Source organism: Monodelphis domestica, chromosome 8 (genome assembly GCF_027887165.1).
Source record: "Monodelphis domestica isolate mMonDom1 chromosome 8, mMonDom1.pri, whole genome shotgun sequence".
In the NCBI taxonomy this organism is placed as follows: domain Eukaryota; kingdom Metazoa; phylum Chordata; class Mammalia; order Didelphimorphia; family Didelphidae; genus Monodelphis; species Monodelphis domestica.
Genome location: NC_077234.1, coordinates 13,090,700 through 13,104,627, shown reverse-complemented (window position 1 = coordinate 13,104,627; position 13,928 = coordinate 13,090,700). Strand labels below are relative to the sequence as shown.

At 38.5% G+C, this 13,928-nt stretch overlaps 1 protein-coding gene across 24 annotated transcripts in view; it reads right to left on the bottom strand.

The window, feature by feature from the left end:
- Positions 1 to 13,928, bottom strand: part of MBNL1 (muscleblind like splicing regulator 1) — a 276,473-nt gene that overhangs the window by 189,344 nt on the left and 73,201 nt on the right. For 9 of the 24 annotated variants that reach the window (XM_056807900.1, XM_007502353.3, XM_007502350.3 and 6 more), the window contains one exon: positions 1,200 to 2,320. The exons of 5 other annotated variants lie outside the window; for them this stretch is intronic. In XM_056807900.1, coding sequence (XP_056663878.1) covers positions 1,200 to 1,373 — 174 coding nt within the window. In that variant the 5' untranslated portion in view covers positions 1,374 to 2,320. 10 more of the 24 variants (XM_007502352.3, XM_056807902.1, XM_056807906.1 and 7 more) reach the window with 8 other exon arrangements.

The window sequence follows — 13,928 nt, the reverse complement described above, 5'->3', positions numbered from 1 at the left end:
TAAGGAGAATCTGAGACATGCAAATTTTCTTTAAAAGACCAACAAAGTTAATTAAGATTCAGATCTATTAATATGAGGGGGGAACATAGCTGATGGAACAAAAAGCATCCCTTTCCAGTATGCAGTAGACTCCAGCTGACACATGCCAAATCCAGACATTCTGCTGGCCTCAAAAAGACCTATTTTCAAATATAACACCTGACCTAGGCACCTGATGCCATCTTTATCTGCCAAGGGATGTCAGAGGAATCCTTGGAAGTTTATGGTGCTCACAGAAGATGCTACTTGAAACCTAAACATTCTAGATGATGGAGCTTTAAATCAAAAGGAATAATAATTCAAAACAAAAAAGAAAGAAAAAGAAAAAGCTAAGAAAAATTCCAGAAGATTTCTAGAACATTAAAAAAATTCAATAATTAAGATATCAACATTTCACACAATTGATGTAGTTCTAATAGGAAAAGCAAAAAAAAAAGTTTCTACTTCTAAAACTTCCCATGCATTAGATAAAAACTCGCCTAGGCATTCTGCTTTCTGCAGGATAGTATAACCAACAGATTAGCCTCTACTTTATAACACAGGAACTTGAAAATATAAAAGGAAATACAAATACCAAAATATAAACAACTCCAATCATCTATCCATATTTCTCCTTAAGCTGTTGAAACAAAAATCCATGATTCTCCAACTATCTTCCCAGGCATAGAAGCAGCATCTGAAACCCTTAAATGGAAGATGGAGTCATTTTCTCTGAGGTTCAGCTTCTTGATATTTCTAGGAGATACATATCCCTGTGTCCTTACACACACATAGACACACCCATGCACATATCCACATATATACTATATATACACATGCAAGCCTCTGTGTACATATATGTATAAAGCTACATACACACATGTCTTTTTCAAAATCAAATAAAAATACACCTATAATTTCTGCTTAATAAAATAATCAGGTGTCTCAGGGCTGATGAAAGTATCGACAATACACTAAATCAGGCTGAATTCTATTTAAAATTCTATCAATCTCCTCCCCATAGAACAGACAGCAAACCCCAAATCAGTAATAACATCATCCCCCATATCTAAACAGCCAACCAAGGACCATCATAATTTCAAGAATGGATGGTTTCTTTCTGTTTATCTTTCCTTTATTCAGTTAATCCTTACCCTTAAAATAAGAGAATATTTACTCACTTTCAATGAATCAAAGCAGGCGATTACTCGTCCATTTTCAACTTGGCAGCTTTTCGATGGATGTGCAAATTTACATTCCGTGTCTGCTCTTGAACAAGTGCCCCTTTGGAACTCTCTACACACTTCTAGTGTGAGCCATTTGGTGTCCCGAATTGGTGTGACACTAACAGCCATGTTTAGATTTTACAGGTAGTTAATTTTTTTTCAGTGAAACAAACGAACAAAACCAAACCGAAACCCCCCAAAAAAGAGCCAAACTGTTAAGACTGGAAATGATGAAAATGTCACCTCTGGAAATGCTCTGTCCCCAAATCCCTGCTCTTTAAAGGTACATGGAAAATCGTGTTGTCAAAATCAAGGAAAGAAATCCCACCAGAAATTCACAGCATAAAACTGTTCATCGACAGAGGTTTGGGACTTAAGAGAAATGCTAGGATCACAAGTCTATAAATGTTTCAAAGTGGGGCCTGGAACTAGCCTTGTGCTCTCAATAACCCATTCTCAGTGCCAATTTGGAGCCCAAAACACAAGCATGAAAACGTGGCTGACCCTTCGACACAGAATTTCCAAGCTGCTTTCAGCAAATTGTCTGAAAGGTAATCTCCTCACAGCTGAATTTGCAATTGGGTTCTGTGGTGCAATTGGTATTGATTAGTTTGGCATAGACAGATGCAACAGCTTTAGAGCAACAATCGAGAAATTATTTTTGTTTGTTTGTTTGTTCTTCCTCCTTGATTTTTTCTGGCAGAAGATCTTACTTTTTTTCCCAGCAAACTTTTCTCAGTCTCTCTCTCTCTCTCTCTCTCTCTCTCTCTCTCTCTCTCTCTCTCTCTCTCTCTCTCTCTCTCTCTCTCTCTCTCTCTCTCTCTCTCTCTCAATTTCTCTCTCAATCTCTCTCTCTTTCTCTCTTTCTCATAAAGCAGCCTAAGGCAATGCCAGATACTTAGAGGCTTTCTCTTGATTATAAGTAGAAATGGGGGTGTCTGGGCTAGAGGCGGAGGGTGGAGGGTGGATGTGCTGTCCTCGCAGTCTAGCTGGCAGCAAGCAAGGCAAAAGCAGGGGCTGCTCTAGAAGCGGTCCAAGCAGCAGAGACGTCAGGAAAGGCACTTCTTAGTACCAACCTGTAGAAAAAAGAGATAGGTTACCATTTACCAAGTAGCACTTCACCGATGTCCCACAGTCTCACCACCTTGCCGTGTGACCCTCGACCAGCCAACATTCTAGTCTGCCTCCTCCTTCCACACAGAATACTTACGGTGCAGCCCATTGCAGCCAGCCATCGTAGATTTATTAAAAAAGGGGCCGCTTCCCTTTGCGAAGCAATGCATGATAGGGGGAGAACCAATCCCAGATAGGGTTGCAGCAATATTCTGGGCAGAAAGCCAATAGTGTGGGTTGTCTTATGAAAGGTCGCGCCTGTCAGACGTTCATTACTATGCTCTAAGCACAGAAAATGTCCATCAGATGGGACTTATTCCACGGCAAGAGGACGAGCATGTGGGTTTTGAATTTACCCAACATGCAGTTAGTGGATTAAACCATGTTAGTTTTCCAAACAGCTCCCACATAAGCACACCAGCGACTGGAAATCACGGCGGCAAAGGCAAGCTTTCAACCCACAGCTCACTTTCCAGATGCCTTCCCTCTCCTCGGCTCGGCTCAGCTCGGCTCGGCTCGGCTCTGCTCTGGGCAGGCTCCCGGGAGCCAGCCTGCTGGACTGACACGTGAATCCAAGAGGAAGGGGGTGTTTACAAATGGTACATTCTCCTGACCTATCCAATTCACTTCCTTCCAAACCATAAGTAAGTCATCCAGCCGGCCTCCCCGCAGCAGTGCTCGGCTATACTGTAAAACTATTCCATTCAGCCCGCAGACACTTTGTCAATATATCACAGGCAGGCCAAAGAGGAACAAAAGCACCCTTTATGCCAGCATTTTTTCGAGCAAAAGCTGAGGTCATGTGGGGAAAAGGAGAATCGCAGCGTTGTCAGGACGTCTGGCAAAACAGAAGTCATCCTCAAGGGAGAAAGCGATTCCATCACAGAAGCATCAAATATTAAGAAGGGAATCTGATTTGGTCAACATGATGTACCTCTGAGGGACGTTCTGAGTAAGGGGCTGGAGGTGGGGAGATTACCAGCTAGATGCTGCTGGCCTCCGCCAATTATTAACTCGGCAGCTTTGGGTTATTCCTGATCATTTCATTTCCCTTACAACACGTAAATCATCAATTATTCTCCAAAAATCCACTGTTCGGGAATTCACAGAGTTGTCATTTTTGTTGGTTTGGTTTGGTTTGGTTTACTTTGGGATTTTTTGGCGATTCACATACACACAACTTTAGAACTGAAAAAGATCTCCACAACCATCTGGTCTAACCTTTATCTGAACAAGATCCCCTTTGAATCAAGCCAATGCACATTCATTGAGCACCTACTGGGTGCCAAGCACTATGCTAAGCACTAACCCTCCACATCATCCTGGATGAGGGGTAATCCGACCTTCCCTTTGGGAAGGAGGAACCCATCCATTTGGGGACAACACTCATCATGGAGCTGTTTTCCTCCTGTTAGCCCATTCCATCCTTGGATGACGCCAGTAGTTAGGAAGTTTTCCTTATGTTGAGGGTCGAATGGAGTCTCAACAACTTGGGGATCTTGTCAGAGAAATGCACAAAATCACAATTCTGAAAGTTGAGTATAACACCGTGACCCTCCCATAACATAGCCCTCTAAATGTGTTTAGAGTTAGTGCTTTTGGCAACATTTCTGTCAGCAAACATTGATCAAAAATATTCTGTGAGCAAGACCGTGGGCTGGGTGTGAGCAACATGAAAGACTAAACAAGACTTATTTCTGGGATTTAAAGACCTTAAAAATATTAACAAGGGACTAGGAATTCCCCATAAGCATATTACAAGGTAGAATGTGAAAATGGCTCAGGGTGGCAAAGGGCACAAATACCTAGCAAAAGTGCTCTGAAGAATCTGTAGATGAAGAGGAGAAGTTGTAATCTATTTGTGACTTTTACCAGGCTGATCACAAGATGTTCCAATTTGCTGACCACAGTAACACTCAAAACCATTTTCTAAATTACATTTCACTTGTGGCAAGAACTTCCAAACCTATAAAATGACAGATCTCTGAAGTAGTGGATTACTGATGAAAAGAACGACTTTAACTTACTGGTTTGTTTTGTTTGCTTTTGCCCTGAGGATCCACCATGAGTAGAAAACATTCCTTTCTTTTCATTGGTACTTCCCAGATCTTTCTCATCCTTCAAAGCTCAGCTGTAAGGCTTAGACCAATGAACCACTTGTATCCAAAACCTACAATTTATTATCTTTTGCCACAAACTTTCCAAAGCCAATGAAAAGGATGGACCAAAACTTCATGAGCACATTGAGTCTTTTGTCCCACTCTACTCTACCCTGAACCCCTCCTCTCAATCCTCAGAAAACCTTACTTGACCAGGTTCCTTTTTTTTTTTTCAATAAAGCCTTCCCTGATCTACATCTCCCCTCGTCCAGCAGAATGGCTTCTCTCTAGACCTCTGAAAATATTCTAAAGCTTTTAACATAGAAATCATTTCCCCCCATTACGCCCAACCTTCCATTTTACTCTGAAGTCTTTGTTTTGCTTAGATGTACCCATTCCCCAAGAAATTGAAAACTCCTTGAGAAGGGGGTATCATTTGGAAAAAACCAAAACACTTTATATAGTGAATCAATCAATCCAGAAGCATGTTATGTGCCAGGCACTGTGCTAAGCCATTGACTTGGGAATATATTAAATTGTTTGAATGACTTGAATGATTTCATAAAATATGGTCAAAGGCCAACCTAAACAAGTTCATTGTATAGATTGGGAGCTCTACTATGGGGGCCAAGTTGTGATTCTGAAGCAAAAATGAACAACAGAAAGAAAGGTTCTGGATCTAACATACCATGAGACCAATGTCAGGTCTACCGCAACCAGCAACATTATCAAAATATTGCAATATATTTATTTATGGGACTGGAATAAAAAACCCAAGAAGGTATGTTTATTATCTATCGTCCATAAATATGCACTGCTTTAGAAAGCCGACGTTCTACTAACATGCTTCTGCCTGAAAGAATCACAACGTGACTTTGAATGAATCAATAGACTCCACAAAAGCAAAATACTTTATTAAAGAATTGGACAATACCAGAAAATCGACCAAACTTAAAAAGCAGAGAGAGATGGAACATCCACCTCATTAAAGTCAACGAAGCAAACTGTCTGCAAGTTTGAAACCTAAAGGATTACCGGGAGAATTGGGAGGTTCAGCGCAGATTTCTCCCTCATCAGAAGGAAGGCCACTTTTCCTGACAGGAAAGTCAGGCCTTTTGCACTGTACCCTGTGGCTTCTATAATTGGGCTCAAAACAAATCAAAGTCAGCTGCATATAATCCTGCTTGGCTACTAAGAGGCTAATGGCATTCCCTTTGCCATAACCTTCAAAGAAAACTGAACAGGACAAGACACACCATCCCAGCCACATTGGTCAAACTTGTCCTTGCAAGAAAGCTCCCTCTGGAAAGTTGGCATCTCTCTGTCTATGGTCATATTGAAGCATGGGAACGAGCACTGCTTAGGGCTAGAAAATACCTAAAGGGTAATTTAATCCTGCTCTTCATATTATAGAATTGGGCTCAAGGACCAGAAAATGATTCACCCAAGGTCTACAGATGTTAAATCATTCAGGGACAGAATAAGGAGTACTTATTGGCATATATAGAAATGACATTATAAATATTATAGAGAAAATAAGCATTTATATAGCACCGACTATATAACAGGCTTGGTGATGAATACACATTCATAACAAATATTATCTCAGTTGATTCTTAGACTAACCCTACAAGGAAAATACTATCAACACCCCCCCCCCCATTTTACAATTTAGGAAATGGGAGAAATCAGAAGTTAAGGGACCTGCACAGGGTCACACAACTAGTAGATGTCTAAGAATGGATTTGAATGAGGGTCTTTCCAACTGTGGACCTAGAATTCCATCTGATGCACCTTCTAGATGACTAGAAAGCAAAGAGTTCTGACTCTGATTGGACTGACCTTTGTTCTACCATATTTGGTTGATTTTCTATTGCATCTTTGATAATCAATTGTCTATGTGTAATTTGCTACCTCCTACAAAGGCTGAAATGTAAAGAGAAGTTCTTGATGCTTAAAACTGAAGGTAACTGAAATGTTTCAGTACAGACAGAGCCCAGAAATGTCATTATCTATTGCCATGAAAAGATGGAGATGATCAAATGATATATGAGACATTTAGTTCAATAGGAACAATGTTACAAATTCAACACCCATTTCTAGGCTACCAAAATTTAGACTATCAAACTTAAAATAGAAAAGGGAGAAATAAGAGATAAAATACATTTTTACTTGGCTGGAAAAGACCATACTTTTTCCAGGGGCTGCTGACTGGCAGATGACAAAAGGGTAAACTCTGCTGGGACAAGCCCAAAACTGTTTTCTGATTGCCTCTCCCTGTCAGTAAGAGGGCAGAGAACTTCTCTAAGGTCAAGTAGAACAAATACAAACTATCAAAAATATTGGTACCCGTGAGTTTGATTATATTTTGTCAAGTATACATCTAGTCAATATTTCTCAGCTCATGTCCATAATTCAGTCAACTACACCATCAATTCAAATACCTAAAAAGGTGAGCTTGCACAAACACACACACACACACACACGTGAGCACTTGCTTTATATTTTTTTAATATAAAATATTTTAACAGTGATGACAAATACACATCAAAATGTGCCTTGAACTATTTCTCTTCTAGAACTAAACATTTAACTTTGGTATCTCTGTATTACATGGTTTTGTCCCTAGACTGACAAAGGTGGTGCTGGTAGGGTATAAGCTCTAGCAAGTTCTACCAAGTTGAAAAGTCTTTATATATGGCTGGACACACTATGGGTCTGGCATCTAAGGACCAGCATAGAACAATTCATGGAGTTTCAATCCTGGAAATACAGATTCCAGGTGATGTAGTGGGGATTTATTTGGGGAGGATTGTATTTTTTTCCCAAAAGGAGGAGGGAGAATTACAGAAAATGATGAAGAATGAGACATAAAAGGATCAGAGGAAATTTCATTGATCCAGGGGGTACACACTGACCTCTAAAGAAATCAGAGCTCTTTTAAGTAATAAAAAGAACAAACAACAGAGTGGAAGAAATTGCCTGTTTTACATTGCACAACACCAAATCTATACAGATTTATAAAATTGTGTCCTCCCAGAAAAGGCTGTTTTTACCTGTGCTTTACTGGAGATATCAGCAATGAATTGCATGCTTTGAAAGGAAGGTATCCATGATTGGCCTCATGCCACCTTCTATAGCAAACAATCACCCAAGAATCTGAAAGGAAGCTCTATCCCAGGAATCAATAATTACTTTATTCCTGAGCAGCAATAGGAGCTACGTAATGACTATGGATGTCACTAACCACTCTGAGGCACCAACAAGAGAAAGGAAGGAAAAAGAGGAAGCAGAGTAAAGGGAAGGGTGGCAAATGGGGGGGGGGGGAATAGAGGGAGACAGACAGACAGAGACAGACAGACAGGAGAGAGAGAGAGAGAGAGAAAGAGAAAGAGAGAGAAAGAGAGAGAGAGAGAGAGAGAGAGAGAGAGAGAGAGAGAGAGAGAGAGAGAGAGAGAGAGAGAGAGAGAGAGAGAGAGAGAGAGAGGTGCCCAATGGGAAAGTAGAGCAAAAATAAAACTGTACGTGGTGAGAGGTCACCTTTTAGGTGAGCATAATAAGATGCCCTCCTAATGCTACAAATGGACAATCCAATCAAAAACTGAGATAAAGTTACAAATTATTTTTTTAAACCTCCTTAGGGTGCTGTAAGTGATATGGAAAAGAATGAAAATTCTTGGCAAAATGCAAACCAAAGAATTAAAGATTTCATGTTTGAAATGAAAAATGACAACATAGGTATTTGGGGGTCCATCTTGGTTACAATTTCAACTCAGCCAATATTCATTGATTGCCTATTGTGTGTAAAGACCTATGGAGAGTGCTAAGACTCCCTAGAAGTACATTGGATTGGGTTTCAGAAGATTTAGGTACAAATTCTCCTTAACATTTTATCATGAGCTTGAGTAAATCATTTCTTAATTGTTATTTATTCTAATTCCATTGTGCCTCCTTCAAATTATTTTGTATTTATTATGTAGAAGATGGAGAAACAGGAAGTCTTACAATCAAGTTTAGTCGCTAACATGTTCCCTGTGAGACCCTGGGACACATCACTTCTTAGCTCTCTGCAAAGAAGATTGGAGCGCCCCACACCTTTAAAATTGTAGGTCCAGTCTCTTTCTCTTTCCCACCATCCTCCTCCTAGCCATTTTCTAATCCTTCCCTCTACTTTCAAAGTAAGAGATGTCTCCATTATTTGTTCATACTAATTAACCCATCCATTTTCTTTCTCTTTTTTTAAACCCTTGCCTTCTACCTAAGAATCAATACTGTCTATTGGGTCCCAGACAGAAGGGCAATAAGGGCTAAGCAATGACGGTTAAGTGACTTGCCCAGGGTCACACAGCTAATTGGCATCTGAGACCAGATCTGACCCCAGGACCTCCCATCTCTAGGCCTGGCTCTCTGTCTCTAAGCCACCTTGCTTTCCCCTCATCCCCTGATTTTCCACCCCTCCTTCCCATCTCTTCCAGAACCCCACTCTGACAGTGATGCTCACTCTCAAACATTCTGTTTCCACTGGCTATTGCCCACTCAAGTACAAAAATGCTACAAAGTCTCCAGGCCTTTTCCTCACAAAATCTTTTGGTAACACCTCTATTCACTCAGATGCTATCCCCTCCTTATAGCCAAAAATCTTTTAAAAGTTTCAAGACTGGCCCTTCCCCCCGCCCCCCACCATAGGCCTTCTCTCCTCTGCTCCCTAGCACTTCTATTTGTCTAGTTAGCCACATTCTCCATTCAAGATCACTTCCCTTCTCTGAAATGTAGGTTTCTGGTGAGGGAAAGAAAACAATGGGTAAGATGATTCCAATATTCTCTTTACTCTGCCACCCCCTTGGTACAGGGAAAGGCACTTAAAGTACCATAGAAAGGAATGAGACATGTAGTCACCTAACTTATGAAATAGAGTAGATTAAACTGTGAAAGTATACAGGAAAAATGCAAAATACTGTAGTGTGAGGAAAGCAAAAAGTCAAAGGAAAGAAGGATCACACCTCTCAGAGAACTCTTAGGATATTCTCCCTGGCATGAGGTAGTACAAAAGTTATGGGCACTGATCATTGACCCGGTAGCAATATTAGTTTCTTCTACTACCTGGGAGATGCCATGTTGTTTAGATGAGTACACTGGCCTCAAAATAATAGGGCTTGCCTTGAAAATAGATAGTTGCTTCCATGGCAAAATGAAATTTGAAGAGTAGAAGAAAGCGACACTGAGAAATTTATCCTATCAACAAGTTCAAAGTACCACTGCTTCCAACTTAGACATATTTTTTGTAATTTAACATGGAGATAGTTCTGCACATTAACAAGGTCTGCGCCATATTCTTCATGTGCATAAGCCCCTTTGAGTTACTAAATAGGGCACTTTGGGAAGCTCTAGTAACACCCCTCTACTCCCACTCCAAACACTACTGCCTTGTTAATTTAGTAGCTTGAAGAAATGATTCCCTAATTGAGAAGAGAATCCAATTCCAGAAAGGTTCACTGCAGCTTTCCCAAATGCTCTGCTCACTATCAGGAAGCAGGAGAACACAGGTCACTATTTAATCATTTACTTGCTAGCATGTTACTGTGCCATGGCTTAGATCTAAAGTTCACAGGAAGATCGATTGAAACATAAGTGATCCCTAAGGAGTCCTGCCCTTGGGATTTATGGATGGATTTCAGGGAGTCCATGAGCTTGGAAAGGGCAAAAACTACATCATGATTTCAATAGAACTTCCTTTGTTAGCCATTGTATAAGAAATTTTCATCATCTAGAAACTTATCTCATCTGGAGACCAAAATAGCAAGATGAAAAAGCTGGATCCCAGAGGAGTTGCTGGTCAACTTCCTTTTAGGTTCAGAAAAAAATCTCTATGAGAATGGGTGAGGACCTGGTTTCATCACCGTTGTTGTCTCATGGTACTCTTTGGGCAGTTCAGTTAAGTCAATGGTCCTTGCTCAGAATTATGCATCCAAATCATTAAAGGAAATATTACATTGCATTTAGAAGTTAGTGAAAACAGATTTTTTTTCCATTCCTAAATCCTGAGGCCCTTAAGGATCATAAATTGAGAATCTCTAATCCATAAATCCCAAAGAGATGAAATGAAAGGGAAAACGAGTTAATTGTCCAAGATATTTATGAAGCTCATTGTAGGGGTAACAAATTGGAAATTATGGACATGATTATTAAAAAGGAAATGGCTACATCGGTTGTGGTATATGATTGTGATGTAATGCTATTGTGATTTAAGAGATGTTGAGCAGAATATTCTCAGAAAAACCTAAAAAGATTTCTATTGACTGATACAAAATCCAAGGAACATGACACAGTAACATCAATGTTTTAATGATAATTGACTGTGAAAAGATATGAACCCTGATCAAGAAATGATCCAAGACAATTCCAAACAAGCCATGATGAAAAGGACAAATGGCTCCAAATAGAGAAAACAAATGAACCCTAAATGCAGAGTGAAGCACAATTTTATTTTATTCTATTTTTATTTTTTTTTATTTTTACAACATGACTAATATGAAAATGTGTTGCTTAAAATCAATGTATAATTGATATCAAAATACCTGCCTTCACAAAGATTGGGGAGAGACTGGAAAGGAGTTACAAAATTTAGAAATAATTTTTAAATGATTGCTAAAATGTTTTACATATAAGAAGCTATTTAACAAAAATAATTTTGAAATATCATGATTTCTAGACTAATCAAAATCAGATATTTTATGAATATGGAAACTTTGGTTCTTTAAACAACTTGCCAAATATCTCACCGTGCTCAGATTCAAGTGTTAGAAAGAGAAATATTATTGTCATTCCCATTTTGCAAATAAAGAAACTGAGATTGAGAGCAGTTAAGTGATTTGCCCGGAGCCGCATAGCTGATAAGTAATTAAAGCTAGATTTGAATGTGGGTCTTCCCAAATCCCTAGGCAGTAGTCTCCTATTTTTATCCACTGTCCCACCCATGCTATATTATAAACTATATATGGAACTCAATAATGATCTATGGAATAGGAATGCTTCCTGGGACTGTGCTATAGATGAGACATGCATGCCCTGAAGAGGAATGCACTGTTGACAGACCCAAGTTAGTAATATAGAGCTACACTGGTCCATACACTGCAAATTTTCTTGCTTTTTTCAGTCTGATACACCATCTATTAGGCAACAAACCTTATTTTAACCATAACAACAAACGGGTGTTGGGTTCACAATACCACAAATCTAAGACCAAGAACTTTAGACACAGATGTCACTATTGCACATTTAATTACAAGGTGATAATTGGTAAGAAAGCTGCAAATGATAAAGCTCAGGACTTGCAGGCAGGGGGATCAAAGTTCAAATCAACCTTAGACAGGTATTAATTGTGTAATACTATGCTAACTACTCAACTTCTGTTGGCTATCATTTCCTTATATAAATAGCAGATAGTGAATCACTCCCATTTTGTAAAATGGAAATAATTGTGTCTACCACTCAGAGCTGTTCTGAAAAAAATAATATTTGTAAAATACTTTGGGAACCTACAAATACCCTATAAACATGAGTATTATTTTCACTGATTGTATGTAGCATTGATCTTCTGCCATGAAAATCAAAAAAGTCTATATACATGGATGAAGTAAAAAAAAATAGTGGCTTATTGCCACTAATGAGGTGAAAATAAGGAATGGAAATGGCTTCAAGACACATAAAGAACAACTAAGTCATATGATATGTTAATGTAAATCAATTACCTAATGAGTCTTTATTAAGGACCTTCTGTGTTCTAAGCATTGTACTGTGTACTGAGAATCCAAATATAAAATGACCAAGCCTTCATCACAAGGAGCTGACAATCTAATGCAAACAAGGCCAAAGAATAATTAAGTATAAACAGAAAAAGATGGAAAAAACAGTAAGAAAAATTACAAGTAGTTTCATTAAAAGACAGTTTTAAGGAACACTTGGGGGGATCGAGAAAGGCATCATTTAGAGACCAAAGCTTCCTAAGCTAAGACCCAAGGGCTATTTTTTCATTGATAGTTGTATCTTAATATAATTGGAAACCTGTGTAATCCTTAGTAAAATGCATTGAACAATACTATTATGACAAGATTTCCCAAAAGGAGTCCTTTACATAAGTAGGAACATTTAAGCTAGATCTTGAACAAAGATTATGTTTCTATGAGACAAAGGCGAGGAGAAAGAACATTTCAAACATGGAGATGGTCAGTGCAAAGGTACGGAGACAGGAGATGGAATATCTTGCTTGAAGAACAGAGAGGTCAGTTTTCCCTGGACTGCAGTATGCCAAGGGAATGTGTACATTTCAAAAGATAAGTAGAGGAAAAGAGGGGTTCTTAGAACCCATTTATATTCTTGAATTTTACTCAGTGCCACAAAGAGCTTTAGTATATGTGGGTTACATCAATTCATACTTACTAATAGAAAACAAATAGGAAAATGTAAATATTTTTATTTAAATACTAATAAATTAAATGCATAGTAATGTGTATAAAATATTCTATGAAAATTATATATTTGAAAATTTAATAAGAATGGTATTATTTTAAACATTTTTACAATTCTAATGTCTGGTTTTATAAGAGGCCACAGGATTAACATATTTTCTACATTCAATCTTTTGGGGAATGTTGTATTGGTCAAAATATCTGTAGAAAATCTGGGTTCAGATAAATTTGTATCTCAAAGAGAAAAGAATATCTCCATAGGCAAATAATTTCTTAATATTCTTAGGAAATGGTTTTTTGATCCCTCAGACCCCCTGAAAAGGTCTCGCTGACCCCCAGGAGCCTTGGAGAATAATTTCCATAACAAATAAAATAGCAGTTACAGATTACCAACACAAAAAAATCAAAACTCTACACATTTAAATGACTATAAATTCTTATTTTTGACAAAAGGAGGAGAGTCTGTGTTCCAATAAGCTAGGTCAAAGCAGAAAACTTATATTCTACAATGACAGAATTATATTTCATTAATCGATGTTTGGATTTTAATTTTTGAAGTTTATTAAATCAGGATTTTGGAATTCTAGCAATTTACTACCCAAGTTGGTATTCTGCTAATGGCATATGGAAGAAAAAGATCTGACTAGCTAATGCATAAGGCATTAGACATGACAAATTCAACAGATGTTCAGTAAGACTTGATTTCTCCTCATTTTTATGGGTTGCCAAAATGAGGGGAAAAAATCATCTCCCAGTTGCCAACCTACTGTTGATGAATTGATTCCTGCTTAACTAGTCTGGTTATAAAGAAGCAGACAGACTGTCCTCAGCCTTGATGCTTTTCCTCCTGAATAGAACTGCCAGACAAAGTTCAGCTGGAAAAACAATAACAATGACAATAAATACCATTTATAAGATGCCTTAAGGTTTGAGGAGCATTTCACCAATGTGTTCTCATTTGATCCTCTTCAAAACCATAGAAAGTAACAATATTAATATTGCCATTT